Below are 20,755 nucleotides of genomic sequence, written 5' to 3'. Positions count from 1 at the left end.
TAAACTATTACAGAAGTAAGTTATGGTGCCACTAAGTCCTCCTGGATGAAAGCAAAGGTCTTCACTAACACCCTGCTCTCAACTTCTCCCAGCTTTCCATTTTGAGGTCTATTAAAAAGTCTGTCATATCTGAACATGGTCCGTTTCCTTGGAAATGGCTCATTGTGGTTTAGTTAACTGTTTCTGCATTTGATATTATTAAAAATCATAAGTCACTTTACATTTTTTCCTTTGTCCATAAAATAAAAATGTACAACTTAGAGACAGAACATACTCCAGGTCTTTTCTGGGAGAATGAAGTGTTTCTGCAATTGATGGAGTCGCTTCGCAGCAGGAGGCTCTTTCATGTATTTGTGAGACCTCTCTCTCTCTTTCTGTGTGTGTGTGTGTGTGTGTGTGTGTGTGTGTGTGTGTATGTGCCATGTGGGTGTGCATGTGTGTGTTACTCAAAAGGAGAAAGCCTGGCTTTCTGAATGGCTTCCAAGTAAATGTGTTCAGCTTTGAGGCCAGAAAACCCTTTAGTTGTTCTTCCGTGTATAAAGAGTCACTTTCCTGCTTCTCAGTGCAGAGAACGACTTTTGTATCATGATGCTCATCAACATTTCTGGCTTATAACAGTAATAACAACTGAGTGAACATTCATTATGATAGGAGTTGTTCTATTTTGTTGTCACTGTAGAAAAAGTACGTGTGGAAGAATGTTTTTCCTGCAATACTTTCATCGCAAAGGCACAGTGCAGTGGGAAGTATGGGGCATTGAGCACAAACTCTTACACTAAACAGCACAAACCCAGGAGCCTGACAGAGAAAATGCTCACTCTCATCGAGTATCTGAAATGTCCTGCTCATGACGCTGTCTACATGAATCACGATGGAGAGAGTTGGGATGTCACATGCTCCCACTTTTCTGCCTGTGTAAAAAGGTCTTTTCCAAATCTAGTCGCCCTCTCAGATCTGAAGAAAGTCAACCAATGCGGATATTTATGCCCGTGGTCAGCTCGTATTTATATGATTCTATTTTCTGCTAAGATCTTAAATAAAGAAGCGAGTGCTCTGAATCTTATAGTAATTTTATTCTATTCCAATGTATTAGCTGGTACTTGAGCCCAAATCAAGACTGAGTTTCAAAAAATTCTTAAGATGCATACATTTCCTAATGTGAGCCTTCATAACAGTAAGATCCCCCCCAAAAAATATGAAATCTGATATGAGGTAAAAGCCCAAAATGAAAAATCCATCCTGGGAACCAGACTTCGTAGAACACAGTCAGCATCTCAAGGTCTGATTTCTTATTTCCCTCCAATTGTAAAATGAAAGAGCCGGAGAAATCATTTGAGGTTTCCAGCCATGCGAATTCTACTGTGTGTGCTTTTCAACACAGGTACAACAACAAAATATACGAAGCAGAATAAAACTATTGGATTCAGTACAGAATAAAAGGAGCATGATGTCATAGCTGCCAACTGGGACAACATTCAGCCATAACAAACATGGCTATAGAAAACTTTTCATTTAAGCAGGATTCCTGGGAGATGAAATAGTCTCTAAAGGGGAGGTTACCTAAAAGTCCCCATTGATCTATCACTTGGAGATCCGTTATATCAAGTCCATTTTGTCACATATAAAGTGGAAGTGATACTTATTAATAGAAACCTTAAGAAAACAAAATCGATTCAAGAAAACACAAATTTCCAGTGTTTCTCCTAAACCTTCAATGATCTTTGAATAAGCATAGGTCTTCCCAATTTTTCATTTTCTCTTTTTAAGATTTACATGTTTTATTATATGTAAGTATGGCAAAGTATATGTATGCACATGAGTAAAGGTTACTGTGGAGTTCAAAGGCATCATTTCCCCTGAAATGAAATCACAGCCAGTATGAGCTGTTGAGCTGCAAGCTGCTGAGCCATCTCTGTAGCCCCCTTTTTATCGTTCTCTAGTTTATAAACAATAACTTTAAAAACAAGGTAAATGTGTTTGTTGTAATGAAAAAAGTAGTGTGCAGGTAAAAATAATTATACTAATACACATTTCTTGAGAATTTCAAAGGAGAATCAAAATATAATATTGCTTAAGGTAAGTTCTACTCACTCTTGAAGAAATCCCAACTAAGATTCTAATGCTGATGGCAAAGTGTTACACTTTAAAAAGTAAATAGCATTTTAAAATAGCCATGTTGCTATTTTCATTGTGTTGTAAGCAAGGATATTATAGTTACATATGCCCAATGTATCGTTTGATTAATTTTAGCATTTAACAGAGTCAGAAACTATTGATAGAATTGGCCCTTTTCCTAGAATATGCTATCTGTTGAATTTCTAAATCTAAACATTTTTTTTTCTTCTTCTAAGGTTTAAGATGTTTGTTTCTTATACCTCCTGTTGAGATCTGTGGACGATGACTTAATCATATTAAGGAAGCAGATATATTTGGATGGTTAACTCCTAGCTGACACCCAGGACTGAGAGAACAGAAACATTAGTGTCATAATCTTTGTCAATTAAAATGATACTGATTATTGAGAAGAGTGAGAACTAAAGTTAAATATATATCCATTACTAGAAAATATACAAGATCTTGCAGACTGAAAACTAGGAAGCCTCATTTGATGAAGAAAAGACATTCCTAGTTTGAGTAGTAACAGATAGCATTTCTACTTTGCCTCAAAGTTTTGTCTACATTCAAATATGAAACAAATTAGTTCATACTACACTGTGACCTAATGAACGTTGAATTTATCAAGATATTTAGAAAAAGCATCGTCAAACCTGTAAGGCTGCTCTCCTGTGTGGGTTCTCAAGTGCCGTGTTAGGTTCGCAGACCTTGGAAAAATCTTGCCACAGTATCTTAAAGGAAAAGATATTCATAGAGGAAAGTCAGCACTGACGAGCACTCCGCTGCAGCAGAAAGTAGTCACATTTCCTGACCTAATTAATCCTGCATGCAACACATGTCTCTGGCAGTTACACTTTGCAACAAAGCCACTCTAAAGCTATAAATAACCTGACAAATCAAGGCTGCATTAGGAGATCTGGTTGAATTTGCTCACACATAAGTGAGTAGTTTATGAAAACAGGCATTAGCCCTGATGACCCCCATGAGTCTTTTCCTTAACTCCATATCTTTACAGTCACAAAACTGGATCAGACAAGGAGCCAAAAAAAAAAAAAAAAAAAAAAGACAAGAGTTTTATGATGCTGGGTTGATGTAAATATATTTCACAGTTTTCAGCTCATTTTACAATTTAGACACAGTGGCATCTCCTAATACAATGAGTGGTATCAGACCAGACATGACCCTAAGACTTCAATCAATAAGGTAATTCCACAGAAATTTTTCTGAAAAGAAAGGAACACTTTGTCTTGAAGAGTAGAGAAATGAATATACTTGAATAAGATAGCACAAATTTCTGAAACAAATGGAGAAATCATTAAGCACAACTTATTAGGAAATACAGGAAATGCATAAAAGAGCCTTTGCTTTTTCACCAATGAGTACCAAGAAATTTGTTAACCAGTTTTCTCACTTAAGGACCTTACCTGTCCATCGTGAATAGCTTTATTCAAAATTAGGGCTATGACAGTTAATAAATATATGCTTGAAGTTAGCAGTATTCTATGTTTGCATGAAAATAACTGTGAAAGAAAAATTCGTAACTATCAAAGTGAGACAAGTGGATGGTATCTGGGCCATTTCCATATATCACAACCGAATGGTCAGTGTAAAACTCTTTTAAGCCACTATTTTTATCTATCCTTAAATATAAAGCATTTTGAAGCACCTTAAGTCCATCATGGCTGCTACTGGACATCCAATTAAAAATAATTTGTAAAACAAGCAACACGCTGTTTGGAAACAAAGGGGAGATTTCCGGGGCCCGTTGGCTTCGCGTACCTGCAGGTATAGCGTTCTTTTCCCTTCCGCAGCAGATTCTCAGGCAGAGTGTTGGGAGGCGCTCTGAAGCTGAACATGGAAGGCACGGACTGCAGGAGCTCACTGGCCTCAGGCTTCAGAGCACTGAAGCTTTCTAACTTCTCTGCCATGTTCTCAATAGCTGACATCTGAAAGGAACAGACAGAGACCTTGAGGGGTTTGACATCTTTGCTTCTGCAATGATCTCTTGCTAACCAAGAGCATAATCCACAGGAGTTCCTCAAATCTTCTACAGGCAACAGGTTCTGAAAGAGACTGTAGGGTTTCAGTGCTCATTGATGGATTTGAGAAACAAGGGTAGGCGGACTTCTCCCACAGTACCCTGGCTAGGCCACATCATGGTAATATGATTTGAGTAGTGGAATACCCCTAAAGAGATAATAAAACCAAATCGGATTTTTAGCTAATTGAGAGCACCAGGCCATGGATAACAATGAGAAAAGGAAAATTTTAAGGAAAGGTTCTATCACCATGCCTAAGTAATTAAGAATATAAGAGTGATGGTGCCCCATTTTCCTAAAGCGACATCAAGACATAGGGATGTGCTTTACAAGATCAAGTTAAAAAGGAAATCCTGCCTGTCTTGCTCCAAAGGAAGAGCAACAATGTGTGCATTTTCTAGATGCATACAAAGTCAGAATGCCATGAACTTGATTACCTAAAGCCAAAATCTCAAACATGATTTTCTTCTCACAAATAGTATATGTTTAATTCTTCAAATGACTATTCATGTTCTAGTTAGCTCTCGTTCTTTGCTCTTCATCCTAGAACCTGCCCTCTCATTTCTTGCCTGGACTCCTAATGCTAGCTACAAATTGCAACGTACAGGGTACCACTGCCAATTTGCCAAATGCCTTTCATCAAACACAGCACATAAAAAAAAATCTCAGAGGAAAGTCAAGATACATTTACTTGTCAGACGACAAATGTGAACGCATTGGGAGGCGGTAAGGGCTCTAAGCTCAAGGGTTTGATTCATAATCACTCAGCTGCTAAAACATTCTCAACAGATGCAAGTGGACAGCACATTTGTCACTATGAAGGATTTTGACACATACTGATCACAGGGCAAAGATATGGAATGATGACGCGGCTCAGAGAGGTTCGCGTAAAGTCTGTCCCTGACGAACACAGTTATTACCCCCTTCCAGCCAATGTTAGCAGGCTCACTTTATTTATTAAAAATCAGTTCAGAAGTAGTTTGTGATGCTATTTTATTTGCATTTATTCCTTCTAATTGTTCTGTGCAGAAAATCATTTTGATAATCTATCTACCATGGAATAAATCATTTCCGTGAAAAATAGCCTCTGTTCTGCAATCTGACAAGCAGTAACAAGCAAGGGGAAGGGTCACAGTGTTCTCATGCATTTAGAGGGCAGGGCAGTAGGCGAATGGGTGGTGGTCATAAATATTTTATTTATGTACATTTAACATTTGGGTAATGTTTCCCTATCAAGTAAATTTAAGTAATTTGAATGTCAATCTTGCTCACACTCAGATTCCAGCAGCAATGTATCTTGTAGAAACACTTTTCCTCTTTTATGGAATGCAGCTTACTCAGGACTGTTATTAGTCTCAGCTTTCATCTCCAGCTCACAGAAACTGCAAGTCCTTTGAGTTATTTGAGAGCAATTGGCTGTTGAGAAATGTGTCTTGCTTTAGGAGCTGCTAATGGCTAGATCCTTTTGAAGAAAGATCAGTGTGCTTACTTCACCTCCAACAGTTTCAATTTGGGAAAACCATCAAGAAATGAGAAAAAATATGGGCTCAATAGCCACATAATGATATGACATCCTCAAAGACAGTAGAAAAAAAGAACTAACGTTACTCAAGTACTTCCCTTAAAAGCCATACCCAGCTTTGACTTCTGGTGTCAAATGAAAAAAGGGAAAAAGTTGGGATGGAGAAATGGAAACAAGACTATGGAAACTGAGCTAAGGATAGCTGTAAGAATTAAACACACATGTAAAAAAATGCATATACATGCACATACATACATACACACTCATATATACACATGTAAACACACATGCCTACACATATGCATGCACACACACACACACACATACACACGTGAACACATAACCATACACACACACACACAGACTGCTCCACTAGAACTCAGTGACGAGACATAACAGCCTTCATTACATTCTTCTTTTTCTCTTCTTGAGATTTGTTCTTATACCACTTTCTCTTATGGAATGACCAAATGTCCCTGTTTGAACAGAGAGAAGAATTTAGACACCATCTAGCTGATGTTTAGTATACTCTAGCAATTCTATGAGCAATGCTGATCTAGTCCATACTTAGATTGTTATTGGGTGATGTAATATATGGGTCAAAACAGCTTTCTCGTTCTATATGGTCTAACTCATGATGTTCCTCTAGATAAAAACATATCTTACATAGAAATAATAGATTTTGATAATCATTTTAAAGTCTGATTAGTTTTGTTTGGGGTTTGTTTTTCTGGGTTGTTTGTTTATTTGTTTGCTTTTGAGACATGTTTTCTCTGTGTAGCCTTGGCTGTCCTGGAAGTTGCTCGGGAAGGCCGAGCTGGCCTCAAACTCATAGAGGTCCACCTACTTCTGCGTCCCCGAGTGCTAGGATTAAGGGAGTGCACACCTAGGCCCAGAGACTTGGTATTTTTAAAAGTCAAAATAAAATGGGAGTGATATACTAGAATATGCTTAGATGTAATTTATATTATTTAATTAGGAAAAATCCAATAAAAGAAAACTGTAATATAATGAATAAAAATTCAGTGAAACTGGAGGAGAGAAAACACCCACTGTATATTTTAGTAGTATATTGCCGTATGAGACATTAATATCTTTGACTAATCTAAGATCAGCAAGTGACAGGTTTTTTCCAATGGAGGAGTAATTTTTATTTGCATATATATTATAGTTGTTGATAGTATCTACAGCCAGATGTCTGGAGAAGGAAGTTGTTTCTCTCCCTTCCAGTCCCCAAGAGGCTATTAACTTTATACTGACGCAAACTATTTAGAAACAATTCCCTAGCTCAAAATGTAGCTATGTCTCTAGTCAAATAGAGTAAATAATTAAAAAAAAATCTCTGAAGACAAGATATCCCCAACATACTAATTAGTAGTTAGCTTAATTTTTATTACCTGAGTGCCAATAACTGAGATCCTGAAAAACTTTCTCATCAAAACTATTAAAGCAACAACCTGATTATGTGTAATAATAAGTCTGTCCAAGCACACCATGAATTATGTGGACTAATGATTCCCAATTAGATTACAGATGGCTTTATCATAAAATAACTAGCTATTCATAAATAACAGGATGGGAAAGTTTGTGGAGTCAGTAGTTTTCTAGATTTGTTCACTTGATAAACTTGAGAAACCTCAAAACCATGGTCATTTGAGGGAGAAGTAAATACTCATATTTTATGTTTATCTCACTTCATGGATCAAGTTCAAGAGTCACAATTACAAAATCACTGAGATTTTATTTGCCATCAAGAATTATAAGCCTGTGTCTTCAGTATCTATCCATCTATCTATCTTATAACACACGTGTAAGTTGCAGCCTTGAAAACTGACTATGGAATGGAGTATTTCCAGCCATTGCAGTGGTAATACAGAAAGGGAATATAGTAGAGGCTCTGAATTGGCTTGGTTAGTCTTAAGTATAAGAATCAACATTATAAGCTTCAACCAGGAAACAATGTAGGAAGTGTCAAAGTCACACTGCACCTTAGGAAAAATAAGAAAACAGAGAAGTGAAGCTCAGCCCAGACCTGTACTAGAGCAGACAAGAGGATGAATCCTGAAAATGCAAGTCAGGATATTCCAAGGAAAACCCCACTGGTTGTACAGCTTAGCACAATTAGAGTAGTGGACTGCATACTCTCTCACTGACTCTCCTTTCCTCTATCATGTTTTCCCTTCACTTCAATAAATATTTTTATGCTTTTTAAATACATGAAATTAATCCTTAGATGTTCATCAACAGGGAGACAATTCACAACTCATCACTTATTCCAGAAGAGAGAACATGGAGGTAAAGAATACTTAACATCAGACAAAGGAAATAAATAACGGCTAACACATTCTATCTAATTAAGTTTACATGGAGACAAGTGTGACTTCAGGGCACCCAGACTACACCAAGGCTATGAAATAGGTCATTTGGATGATGTAAATACATGATGACTTAAAAGAAGTTTGAAATACAAATGATCCCATCCACCAAGTTCTATTTGGGAGTAAAACATAAAATGAGGATTTTCTTTCCATGTATATCTTTCTGTATAAAAGAAATAAACTTAACCCTTGCTTCATGAACTGCAGTCAGATTTACTTATACGTTGTAATAAAAAGTTACAGAAATGAGTTCTAATTCTGAGGATTCCAATCAGTACTTAGGTACAAAAGTTTACAGTTTTATATCTGTCTCCAAACAGCAGGGGGAAATTCTGCCTTGAGAGAGAGGAACTGGAATTTCAGGGTGAGCCCATGTTTAAATATAAGTTTAGGTTTTACACTGCGTGTTTACATGCAAGGTTTTACATTGCATGAAGTTTTATCAAAAATATCTGTAATATGGTGTCCCCAAATAATAATGGCTTCTACTTAAAGATTCATTTCAAAACTTCCCACATAAAGTCTGTACAAGGACACGCATATCAAAGCATAATTATGAGGAATGAGTGTGATTTATCAAATAAAATCGCTCCATGAGTCAGCTTCCTAAATGGCCTGTTCTATTGAGAACATTCTGCTGTTGGAAGAGCAGGAAAACCGGGTGCTCCACTCAGAACTTATGGACAGCTCCAGACTCTTGTCTGCTCAGCATTCAGATCAAGTTCTTCTCTTTTTAATGCTACATTACTTTAGTCAAAAATGTAAGGAACTTACCCATGTTCTCTGGTCAGGTAGTGGGAACTGGTAGCAAAATTGAAACAGAAACAGAAAATTACTTCTGTGTTGGATCTTTACTACAATCTATCTATCCTTTCAGAAATGAGCATCAATACTAACCTGCTAATTTTTACTTCTCATGTAACTTTTATCTTGAGTAAAAAGTTCTAGAAATGAAAATTAAACCTATGTATAGCACTGGTGAGTTTCCTCTATTTGTTAAAATTAATCATAGAATTAAGTTTGGTTTGAAACCAGAATGACCATCACTCTAAGAAAACTACCTACTGTGCACTACAGAATCCATAATAAGGCAGAACATCCTTCTTATCTATTACTCACTGCAAAACTACGGTCCCAAATTCTGCTTTCATTTCTACACATCAAGCAATTTCCTGTCATAATCTAAGCTGTTGGATCTCTATCACGTCAATAGTAAGGAAAGTATGGCATAAAATGGGAATAATTCCATGATAAAAGATAATGTTGTTGGGAATTCCATGCTCAGCAGTAAGGGACTTGGGTTATTGGTACTCAGAATACAGTAACATGGAGGAAGGAATAAAAAATGTTAAAGTTATTTATGTGACAATTATGGTCACAGTCTTCAGTGAAATCCTCCATGGTTTAGACACACTTCCAAAGATTGAAAATATCACTTTGTTAGGAAATACATTGCATGCTTCCACAGGTGTTGTGACAAGTAAGAAACGTGACTAGAGGAAAGACTTGTCAGAAGCAAAACAGAATGTGAATGGCAAAGGACATGTGTGGTTTCTATAACAGTACGTGAGTGATAACTTGGAATATGTTTAACTTATTCTCAGCTCCTCAGAATGTAACAAAAGCATACTAAAGCAATGTAGGAAAGTGAATGAAAGAGAGCACTTCAGTAAAAGGTCTTTGATATAAATTTAAAAGGTCAAATTATGAAAATAAAATGTGACAATAATGAAGTATAATACATGAAATATAATATAATGAAGAATAACATAAAAAGTGCAGAAAAATGGAACCATGGAGATAATAGCCACTTTTACAGCAGTTTATCCGCCAATGGTTTTCACTTCAGTTTAAATGAACCTTCATGTGAATGTGAAATGCCCTGACTAGCAACCAAGGAACTAGACAGTCTGTGATATCACCCGGTGGCTCATTCTCTCCACCTATTTGTGACCATCCTTTCTTTTTCAATATTATAATTTAAGCTACAGTACCATGGATAATTTTCAACTGTGTACGGAGCATTTATACAGTGTTCATTACTCCCTTTAGTCAACTAACTTATTTATCTGATGAAAAGAAATGAAAGCCGATGTCTTCTAATGGCCTGATAGCAAGAATTGCTTCTTAAAGGAGTGAATGAGGAAACTCAGACTCTAAGGATTTATCCCTTAACTTGGACATATGTGAGGATGCATATTCTAAATACTTTGATATAATTTAAAACATCGTAATCCTATAAGCAGTAAGACAGCCTAACAGTCTTTCAGTAAAATTTCCTAAGTATCTATTGACTTGTTCACTTATTACTGTCTAGAGTTTGAGTTAGGTAAAGGGACTTTGTTTTAAAAGTTGTAAAACTTGGCTTCTCCATGCCATGCCATGCTACTACTCACACTTGACATATGTGTTTACAATTTTCTAAAGCAATGAGACTATGATGTCCTCTCTGTTGTGTGGACAGTCTGAGAGACAGACAGTGACTGTCAGCAACTTCTGATTTTCAATGGGAAGTAAAGAACCAAATGGTCTTACCCAACCTTTTATTTAGCTGTAAGATCATGGAAAGTCCTGATACCAGGGGCTAGTCCTTCTGTGTTGGCTTATGACATCTACACAGTAAGGCCATGCACAATAACCATCTTTCCAAAAAGCCCCAGATACATGGGGGAAAACATGGCTTAGAAAGTAAAATCAGGGCCTGAGAAGCTCACTACAGTGATTTCGTACTCCCCATGGGATGCCTGTGCATTCATTCAGAAGAGCCTCCATTCAGTTCTTTCAGGGAGCAGGCACAGTACCAAACACACCCTCTCTGTAAACCTTGCAATTTTCAGTTACCTTGCAAAGCCATGGTTTTCCTATTATACATAAAGAGGTAAACAATCTTCCTCCAATCCAAAACACTTTTGCTAATTATAAGTAATAAGAATACCTTGTGCTGCAGTCACTCTGAATCCCAAATCTCTGATTTTATTATTAAGGTTATAATGGAATTGATAGACTCCAAAATCAAGACAAAACAAAACATTTGGGACATGAGCAAGTTTCCTGAAAGAACAGAATTTCTTGTTTATTGTCTCCAATAAACAAGGAAGAGCTGAGCTTCTCCCGTGTGTAGCCCAGGAATTTACTCACTAAGTGTTGCTTATAAAAACTGCTGGAACAGCCCTTTAAACAATGCCACATACCCTCAGTAGTTTGGGAATAGCTTGCGAATTGAACACCCTGAATTATTACCTGCCTCCTCTTCTCCCCCAGAGTCCCTTGTGGTAGCCCACTGCCCACCACCTTCACTGTTGGCATTACACAGAGACCTGCTCCAGAATGGCAGGCATCCACTCTGATTGATAGGCTCTGGGACGTACTAGGCACTGCAAATTTTTGTTGTCATTCCTTGGTCCTAACAACAACGCGTAGCAACAGGCAGTCTGCACACCAAGACCTGACATTGTGGGTAGGAATGAAATACACTCCTCCTGTGTTCCCACAGCATTCCTGAGAGGGTCTGCAGGAGGGGTCATCTGCCCTGAGCACTGGGCATATCCCTTATCTCTTATTCTTTGTGACCTTTGAGAATATTAAACTATAACACATTCCTTAATATTATATTATTAAATATACCTGAATTCCATATATACAAAACACAGGCTTACACACCTGCAATTGTGTAAATTGCACAATTGGCAAATGAACTCATTTTATTAAGTGACACATTTACCTAGGCTAACCATTGTCTTTAGAGGCCACGGGTACCTTCAATTCAACACTTCCAGAGAGTTTTTGTAGGGAAAAAAAAAAAAAGAAAACTAACAGCCAGATAGAACAAATTGCTCAAAGACACTAAATCCCAGTCCTGTTTTTCTTCATTATATTATGACATATAGCACTGAGTTTTGTAGTGTTTAATTACTAGAATTTTTATATTATTAAAATATGCAAGCAATCTGATTGCTACTATTGAATGTATCTAATAATATAGACTCATGTATCCTTTTATTTATAATTAGGAAAGAAAATATCAAGAGAGTTGTATTTTTATCCATTATCTGAAACAGGAGGAATATTGTATTCCAGCTTATTAGCCTGTGAACCCTTGTAAGGGTTATTTAGGTCAGTATAAATATCAAATATTTACTGATAAACATTTACTGCTTCAGCATTTGGGTCTTTTCCATGAAGGGGTTATGTAAACAGTATCATTGCTTAGCCTTCCTACATAAAATTCATGGCAGAATGTTTCTGAAACTTTGGATACCTAAGCGTATATTTTCTCAATTTAGATTAGAGTGAGAATTTTGGAACAAATACAAGTTTTTATATATAACTAAAAGAGATGTTTCTTTTTCTGCTCTCACTCTTGTTTGGGTATTACAGAAGATAATTGAAAAAGTAAGGATATAAGAGAAAAGGGAAGATTCCTATCTCAAGACAAGTTAATGTATTTACTACATAAACTGGAGAAATTTTCACTAGCTTAATAAGAGGACTATCATTTATGGTTTTGACACACAACAGAGCAAATTTCCTTACTAAATTATAAGGCATTTTCCTGAAAGCTTTGGTATCTTTAAAGACGAGAGCTTGCATCATTGAAACATAAAACAAAATGAAATGTGAGTTCAATAAGCAGATGCCAGACATGTTTGCACTCTCAATACAATTCTGTCGCTATGGATTAATATGTAAGCAAGTTTTAACAAATAATTAAATGAATGACAATGCAGAGATAAAGCAGCAAGATAGCACTGTTCACTATGCCCCCTTGCAAAGAGAAACTGTATGTATTTTGATAAATGGGCCTGACTCCATTCAGTAAATAGCTCTGTGTATTGTGGTGAATTCTTGTGCAATTACAGACCTTCGCTGGAATGCCCAGTGGTGTCTAGATAAATTCCTTCACCCTCTATGGTAACAACTTGTCAGGTAGACTCATTTCCTGTTTTTATCTAAGCACTAAAAGGACAAGAGTGACCTTCATGAGGCTGAGACGAGTTCCAGTGTGATCCATATCTTTGTATGAGGAAACTTTAAACACAAAAGACAGCTTCAATATTTATTTCCTTAGCTGAGTCCTACTCACTCCAGCATGCACTTTGGCTCAATAAATGGTTAAGGCACACAGTAATTTAACACCCAAACTATGTTATTTTTACAGATATGTTGATGACTTTTTCTTTAAAAAAAAGCTTGAGTTTTACTCCTGCTAGAATTTCCTGTGTTCTTCCATGGCAGCGTCATAGGAAATCCTAGTGTTCTTAAAGTTTCTTTCATTGCATTGCACCTGCTTTTTGGGATCAACAAGTTAGTTTACAAGCTTGAAATCTCAAATCCAAAATACTTACTTGTGGGTGAAACAAGAATCCTGGAGAAGGTCTCAAGTATTTTTCTTTCAAAGCTTCAAGCGGGTCTGTTAGCTTTCTTTTCTCTACTCTGAAAAGTTAAAATTAGATTTGGGAGGTGAGTCAGTCTAGAGACACAATCACAGCCCAGCGGCTGTCATTCAACAGAGCAAAGCCAATGGAAGTTTTCCTGGGGACCCAGTTCCAAGAAGACGTCTGCTGGGGAAGAATACATCAGTCCCTTCTAGGAAAGAAGTCCTTAAGAAGTTGCTTAAGGAAAGAAAGTCCGATTCATAGTGGAAAAATCCTACTCTTGACTGAGGTGGCAAAGGAGTTTGAAACCTCCAAGTCACTAAGTTACAGGTGTCCCTACAACTTCGGATTCTGTAATTCAGATGGAACAAGAATGCTTGGAGAGTTTGAAATGGTTGGTGAAAAGAGGGTTAATTTAATTTAATTCATTTTCTAACAACAACAACAACAAAAAAAAAAAAACATCTAAACATCCATACTAGTTATCCCAAATCTACCATTGAGTGTAAGGGAACCTCCAAGGTGGCGAGACACCATTGCAAATACTCAACACCTGCTTAGCTTTATACATTTATATGCAAGTCATGTGCGATCTCATAGCTATATAAATATACAAATATTCTCTCCTTCAAGGGGAGGTGGGAAGTAGGTTTGGGGGAAAAAAAAAAACTCTAAACATGCTCCTCATCCTATTAGCAGTTAGGCATAGAGAGAAGGGAAATAAGATGAATTAATTTTTACTAGCTCCTGGCAATTATCTTTTAAGTGCTTTTAAGTCCACTTTTAAACTATAATTGAAAGCCAGACGTAGGGAGCATGTGGAAAATGAAAGGAGGGCTTAGGAACTAAAGGTCACCATTGGCTACACGGTGAGTGTAAGGCCACTCTGGGCCACCTGTGTCAAGAGCAACAACAAAATGCTAGTGAGTCACACTAGCTATGAGTTCATGAAATTTTATTTATACTGTACTTTACAGGTATTATTTTAATTATTATTTCATTTTAATTGCCTATTGAAGTAGGCAATAAGATGCCAACTTCCAAGTGATAAATCTGAGGCTACGAGACTAAGCTTCATCCCCAGCATGGCACTAACACTTAGGGTTTAGTTTTTCATGGTACCTTCCCCTTTCATAAATTAAATGGCCTGTAGCCATAAAGCTGAAGGCAGCAAACAGGAGCTGAGGAAGGTCAAAGGTGATGGAGATGGCGCAATAGATTTTTTTTTTTCAGTCTTGAAATAAAATTGGTGGTACAAGGAAATTTTAGATTGTCTTCTTTTTCTCCCAGATGCGACCGGCTTGTTACATAGTCTCAGGCTGGCCTCATCTTGTAATCCTCCTGCCTCAGCTTCCTGAATGTAAGGATTATAGGCCTGTATTATCATGCCCTTTGTATTGTGTTCTTCTTTTATTCTTGCTGAAATGGGGATCGCCTTTCACATACTAGCAAACTTCCCAAATACTTTGTAGCTAATTTATATAGAAGGGACTGACAGGGACTTTTAGTTCCAGCACTGATTAAATCAGAGGCTATCCATCAGTACTACTGAATGAAAGAACAGCACCAAACCTTTTCATTAAGATATATTGGGCACTACATGAAAATAATCCTATCTTAAGTACATTCAATAAGGTCTCATCAGGACTGGCTACATGTCTTCCTCTGTGGCCTGGTAAGGCTTCTTTCCACTTAGAGGGAGGTGATCAAAGAGCCAGCCACTGTGTTCATGTGAGAGACAGCCCCTGATCCCCTTACTAGGAACCCACTTGCACACTGAGCTGCCATGGGCTACATCTGTGCAGGGGCTCTAGGTTATCTCCATGAATGGTCCTTGGTTGGAGTATCAGTCTCAGAAAAGACCCCTGTGCCCAGATTTTTTGGTTCTGTTGTTCTCCTTGTGGAGGTCCTATCCCTGCCTGGTCTTTCTATCTCCCCCTTCTTTTATAACATTCCCTGCACAGAGAGAAGGAGAGGAGGACCTCCCCTATCAGTGGACTTGGGTAGGAGCATCGAAGGAGATGAGGGAGGGAGGATGGGATTGGGAGAAGCCAAGGGAGGAGGATACAGCTGGGATACAAAGTATATAAATTGTAACTAATAAAAAATAAATTAATTAAAAAATAAATTAAATTATAAAAAGTACATTGAACAAAAAGTCCACATGCTCCACAAAGTCTTAAGAATATTCAAAATTTGAATTAGAAAGTGAATTGGAAAATTCCTGTAATATGTAAAATGCATATTAAATGTAATGGCTAAAGAAAAACAAAATATTTCAAAAAAACAAATAATTTTAATGGTGATTGTTACAGTATTTCACATGGAGCACATTTTATTAAACGTGTACGCTTTACCCATAGAATACTTAATCATACTAAAGGAAACTGGATAATGATGGGATTAGATAGCAATCTACTCATTCTAAATAGAAACTGACTTTATGAAACCCACTTACTCAGGGTTCTAACAGATTTATTTAGGAGAATGCAAGCATTATACACTCAAGGTATACCAGGGGATTAATAAAGAGAAGACGGGTTATTCTAGGCCTCGGATCGTTTTAGACGCCCAAATCCGTTTACACGTGCGCAGACATCTGCGGTGACCCTTCAGCAGCCGTTTTCTTCTGCCACTCGACAACTTGCTTTAAAGATGACATTTTCATATTTTCCACTCCCCCAAAAAAAAATGTTTAGAAATAAGTGTGTTGTCAAAATAAAATATTCTGTGGGCCTATTCCAAAAACCCCCAATTTCAGAGACATCCCAAAAAATAAGTCCAAACTTAATCTGTCAATTTCTGAATGAAAAAGTGGTTTCGTGAGATTAAACTTCACCCACTGCTTAATTGTAACAGTAGTAGCGATTTTAAAGTGATGGAAGAAGACATAGTGATATAGTATACAATCTATGTTTCATACATCTGCTTCATCCACCGTCCTCTGCCATCATCCTTACCTATAGATGGGGTCCATGAAGAAAGGAGTAGGTCTCGCATGCTGCAAGGAGCCATCTGAAGACTGTCTTGTTTCCATATTGCTTCCTTTCTTTTCCCCAAACACATGGTTTTTTCGAGGTTCAGTCGATTTTGTCCCACTGGCTCTACTCCTACTGCCCATACTTAGATCCAAGGGCTGGTCTTGGCTTGTGGCAGGTGTTGCTGGAGGCTTGGAGGGGACTGAGGTCAAAGGCTTCTCATCTTTTCGCTTAGTGGTGAGGTCAAAAGGGGACTCAGAGCTTCCCTTGTGCAGTTTCTTGGCTTCACTTGGTGATTGGGGTTCCATTTTCAAAGGTAACGACCTCAAGTCTCTATCAGGAAATGGGTACATTGATTGAGAGAATGCTGGAAAAAACGGGAGGGGAAACATGGAAGGGTAAGGTAATGCTCCAACTTTTTTGTCTTGCAGCCCCACCAGTCCTGTGGAACCAAAGTATTTTTCAGCAATAGACGCAATAGCCTTTATAGAATCATTCACAGCTCCTGACACCGCAGTCTGCTCCTCTACAGACGCTGAGAAAACGGAATGATTGCTGTATTCTTTCTTATTACTTATTGAAGCCAGGTTCTGCAGAGGGCTTACTTTGTCTTTGAACATTTTACCATTTTCTTTACATTTCTCTTTATCACTTTCAAGGTCACTTTCCAGATCAGAGCCCGAGGTTGTTTCCAGGTCACTGCCACTTGGTGTACTGACATCATCAAGGTCACTACTCTCTGACTGGTCACTGATTTTCTCGAGGGGCCTCTCTTCAGAGGACCTCTCGGGCAGCAGTTCCACTGGCTTATTGTCCCCTATAGGTGGGTGTTTAGATAGTGCCTTCAAAATATCCTGTGTAGCTGGCAGTATCTGAGGATGTGTCAAGAGGGGACTTTGACACTTGTTTGACTGTTCAGTACTTGATAGTCCTTTAACAGGAGGACTAGCAGGTATCAAAGGAGGCCTGTGGTACAAGCCCGAAGGAAACAGACCAGGAAAGCTAAAGGAAAATCCAGGAGCTGTTGGAAAGGTAAGACCACCAGGATGCCTATTGGTGCCAAAATAGTCAGCCAGGCCCGGGTTGGCATGACTCATATTAACCATGGACGTTTTATCCATAGCTGGGGTTCCAGGAAGTGAAATGCCTTGGCCAAAAAATCCACCTGCCGCAAAATGGTTCTTGCCCTCACAAAACCTCCTGTGTTTATTTAAGGAAGACGTAGTGCTGAACATTTGTCCACAGTCTTTGCACTTGATTTGGGTTCTGCAATCAGCATGCATGCGCTTATGACGACAAAGGTTTGAAAACTGAGTATAGGATTTATGGCAGACCTCACCTGTGTGCAAACAACAAAAAAGAGTCTCAGGCTTTATGACAATTGCTTCTGAATTCAGCAAGTATCACAAGTGGTTTACCCAGAATAGTTTCAACTAGAAAGCCAGAAATAGAAGTTGGGAGTCACCAATCTGGATGCTCTGAACATAGAAAACTCCCGTTTTACTAGATTCCAAAGCAAGGCATCCAACTTGACAAATGTCTATAAAGCCGCACAAATATTTCACACAGAGAATGTAAATATTTTCCACCCCCTATACTGCACAATATTTTGCATAATAATTGTGTGTTTAAATATTTAGGGAAAGTCACAGTCCAGAATGCATTGCTTCTCCCACCTGATTACTAACATTAGTAGAATCTGAAAAATTAAAGATATATTAAGCACAAAAACTTCAGAGCACTTAAGACATTCTCCATTGGAGGCATCAAGATGGGATAAACAACCTTCCCCCTCATCCATAAACTTCACCTTTATTGCCTCTCCCTGTGGGGAAAGGCTGTAGCTGTTCTCCCACTATTTCATTAGTATTATATCATGCGCTCTCATCATTCACACATCAAAGCCACACAACAATGCACATTGTGTATCGGGAGACCTTTTTAACAATCATTTTCATGATTTGAGAAAGACTGACATAATTTACAATGGCTCTATTTTAAGCCTGCAAAGGAAACTAAATTGAATGTAGCCCATCCTGCATTGCTGGTTCCCATGAACTATGAGCACGTCCTCTGGCTTCCCCTCACACCAGCGGCCGTGTTAACCTTCCTGCATGTGAAACCCCCATCCTTGGGAAACATGCTCCCTTGTTGCTGGATCTTCCTCAGTTATCTCAGGGCTTGACTTCTGTGTGTGACGGCCAAGTACGGGAAGCCAAGGAGAGGGCTGTGAAAACTCTGATCCTGAGAACCCAGCAGCCGGCATGATCCTGTACTATCCCATTTTCCTAAGAATTTGTCAATAAAGCAGCATGCTCCCACCTCACAGATGTGCCAAGAGTTCTAAGTATATGTTAAGGTCAAACTTTGTAACCCTTCACCCTTTCAAGTAAGATTTTACTCAATTTGGGTCTTGCAGGATTATAATATCAAATTACTAAGCATCATATTTTTTTTAACTTTTCTGGGGATGAGTTACTTTATATGTGAGCTTACTTTAATGCTTCTGTGCATGTTTTATACACATGGAAATACGATATACTTTGCTGGTAATTGTTGAAACAAAATGATTTCGAGAAAATAAACACAAAATTCGGCAGTCACTGCTTTCGAGTGAGCACTGACTCTAAGCACAGGGTGGCTGAGTCAAAAACTTGAATCAAAACCATGATAACTTTTAAAACAATTCATGCAAAGGAGATTTAGAGAATGCAGCCAAGCAGAACTCACTGGACCTTTGTCCTCCCCCCTCTACAAACAGGACGTGCTAAGAGATTGCATTTCTGTTTTTTTGCTGATAAAAACTGAACAACGTTGCCGCACATCCACATCGGTGTGCTTGTTAATATAAATGGAGCTTGTGCCACACCGCAGAGACCATCACAGGATTTTAGTCAGAACAAAAGATGGGGTGCTTTCCTTTCAGATTTCTGCCAGATACATTGCGCAGTCTGTTCAAAAGCATTTAAACAGGCTCCATCTACACATGTACTATTTACATTACTTGGCACACTAAATAAAATCGCGGGGGGGGGGGGGGAGAGGGGATAGGGCAATCAGACTTCCACATGATTGTATTGTGCTGATTCACGTATGAACAATTTCAAGAAGCTATCAAATAATATATTACTAGAATTATACAAATACACTTATTGTTTTTTTTTTTTAATCTATTCTGTGGAACTTAAAGTACTATGAAAAAAATGTCTTACGGGTAGTCAACCCAAGTGCAAATGCAGGAGCTGCAATGTTTTGGAAATGAAGTGTTGCTCCCCGATCTTCTTTCATGTGGAAGGGTGGCTTTCAGGAAATCCACAGCATGTGTGTAGGAATAACAGAAGATGGACTCGACTTGTCTGCCTGCACCTTTTGCTACAAGACAATCGAATCTGTGTCTGATCTCAGAAACACAGAATCCGGGATGTTTCCTTAGTCAGGAGCTTTGCTTACCACCCTTGAAGGCTTGGCCTGAGACATCAATTCCGAGGCTCTAGGTCGGTGGTTCAATTGATATGGAAGTCTATACTCTACTGTGATTTTCTCAGTAACAAGGAATTAGCCTGCAGTTAACGTTGCATCTTTCTCCCTCCTAAACAAATTAAGAAGTATTTTGAATATATTCTGTCTATTAGAGCATGTGGTTTCTATTTGGGAAGGCTGGAGATTGCTGTAAAGGCGATGAGTAATTACCTTCGTGCTAGGGACCCTGTGCTCACTGTAATAAGAGACAGTTGTCATAAACACGCGGGGGAGGGGGGATCATGGTGTGTGGCCTCTGAGAGAGAAACAGATAGCAGCTATAGGTGAACCTCCACCCTTTCAGTCTCATGGCAACTCCTATCCTTAAACCCCTTTGTTCTGAAATTGCACGGCTATTATTTGCAATTACTCCGTGGGTCGTTGTCAGATTTGATATTTGAAGAAAGTCATCTGTTATTTAAGTTTACCAGTAATTGCTGCGAATGCATTCAAGGGAAGTATTTGATGCAGCCCTAATTTAAAAAAAAAAAAAAAAAACAATCTGTGATACTTGAAAGTGGAGTGGTTTACTTTAACTTGGTTCGTAGTGCAGACGCAAGTGCTGAATGATGGAGTCTAGGCTTTTTGGCTTTTGTTTTTAAAAATAAGTACAGTGTGAAATAGGTATTCAGAGTTTCCGATGATCTGTTCTGCTCTTCTCACCAAAACATAAAACTTACCAGCATTTATTTCTGATGAGTCTGAAATAAATTAATATAGTATGCCTGGGGCACTTCCAAGCAGGTTTTTAGGGTCATGAGTGTTTTTCTTTCTTTCTTTCTTTCTTTCTTTCTTTCTTTCTTTCTTTCTTTCTTTCTTTCTTTCTTTC

At 38.1% G+C, this 20,755-nt stretch overlaps 1 protein-coding gene across 9 annotated transcripts in view; it reads right to left on the bottom strand.

The window, feature by feature from the left end:
- Mecom (MDS1 and EVI1 complex locus) overlaps positions 1-20,755 on the bottom strand; it is a 549,590-nt gene that overhangs the window by 13,550 nt on the left and 515,285 nt on the right. For 5 of the 9 annotated variants that reach the window (XM_055626062.1, XM_055626056.1, XM_055626057.1 and 2 more), the window contains 5 exons: positions 16,390-17,746; positions 13,400-13,487; positions 8,829-8,855; positions 3,895-4,061; positions 2,769-2,846 (listed from right to left, as the gene is read on the bottom strand). In XM_055626062.1, coding sequence (XP_055482037.1) covers positions 2,769-2,846; positions 3,895-4,061; positions 8,829-8,855; positions 13,400-13,487; positions 16,390-17,746 — 1,717 coding nt within the window. The remainder of the gene's footprint in view (positions 1-2,768; positions 2,847-3,894; positions 4,062-8,828; positions 8,856-13,399; positions 13,488-16,389; positions 17,747-20,755) is intronic. The other 4 variants (XM_055626060.1, XM_055626061.1, XM_055626064.1 and 1 more) reach the window with 3 other exon arrangements.

This window comes from Psammomys obesus, unplaced genomic scaffold (genome assembly GCF_907164565.1).
Source record: "Psammomys obesus unplaced genomic scaffold, mPsaObe1.curated_primary_1811, whole genome shotgun sequence".
Taxonomy (NCBI): domain Eukaryota; kingdom Metazoa; phylum Chordata; class Mammalia; order Rodentia; family Muridae; genus Psammomys; species Psammomys obesus.
Note: the sequence above shows the minus strand (reverse complement) of the source record. Positions and strands in the feature narration are given on the sequence as shown.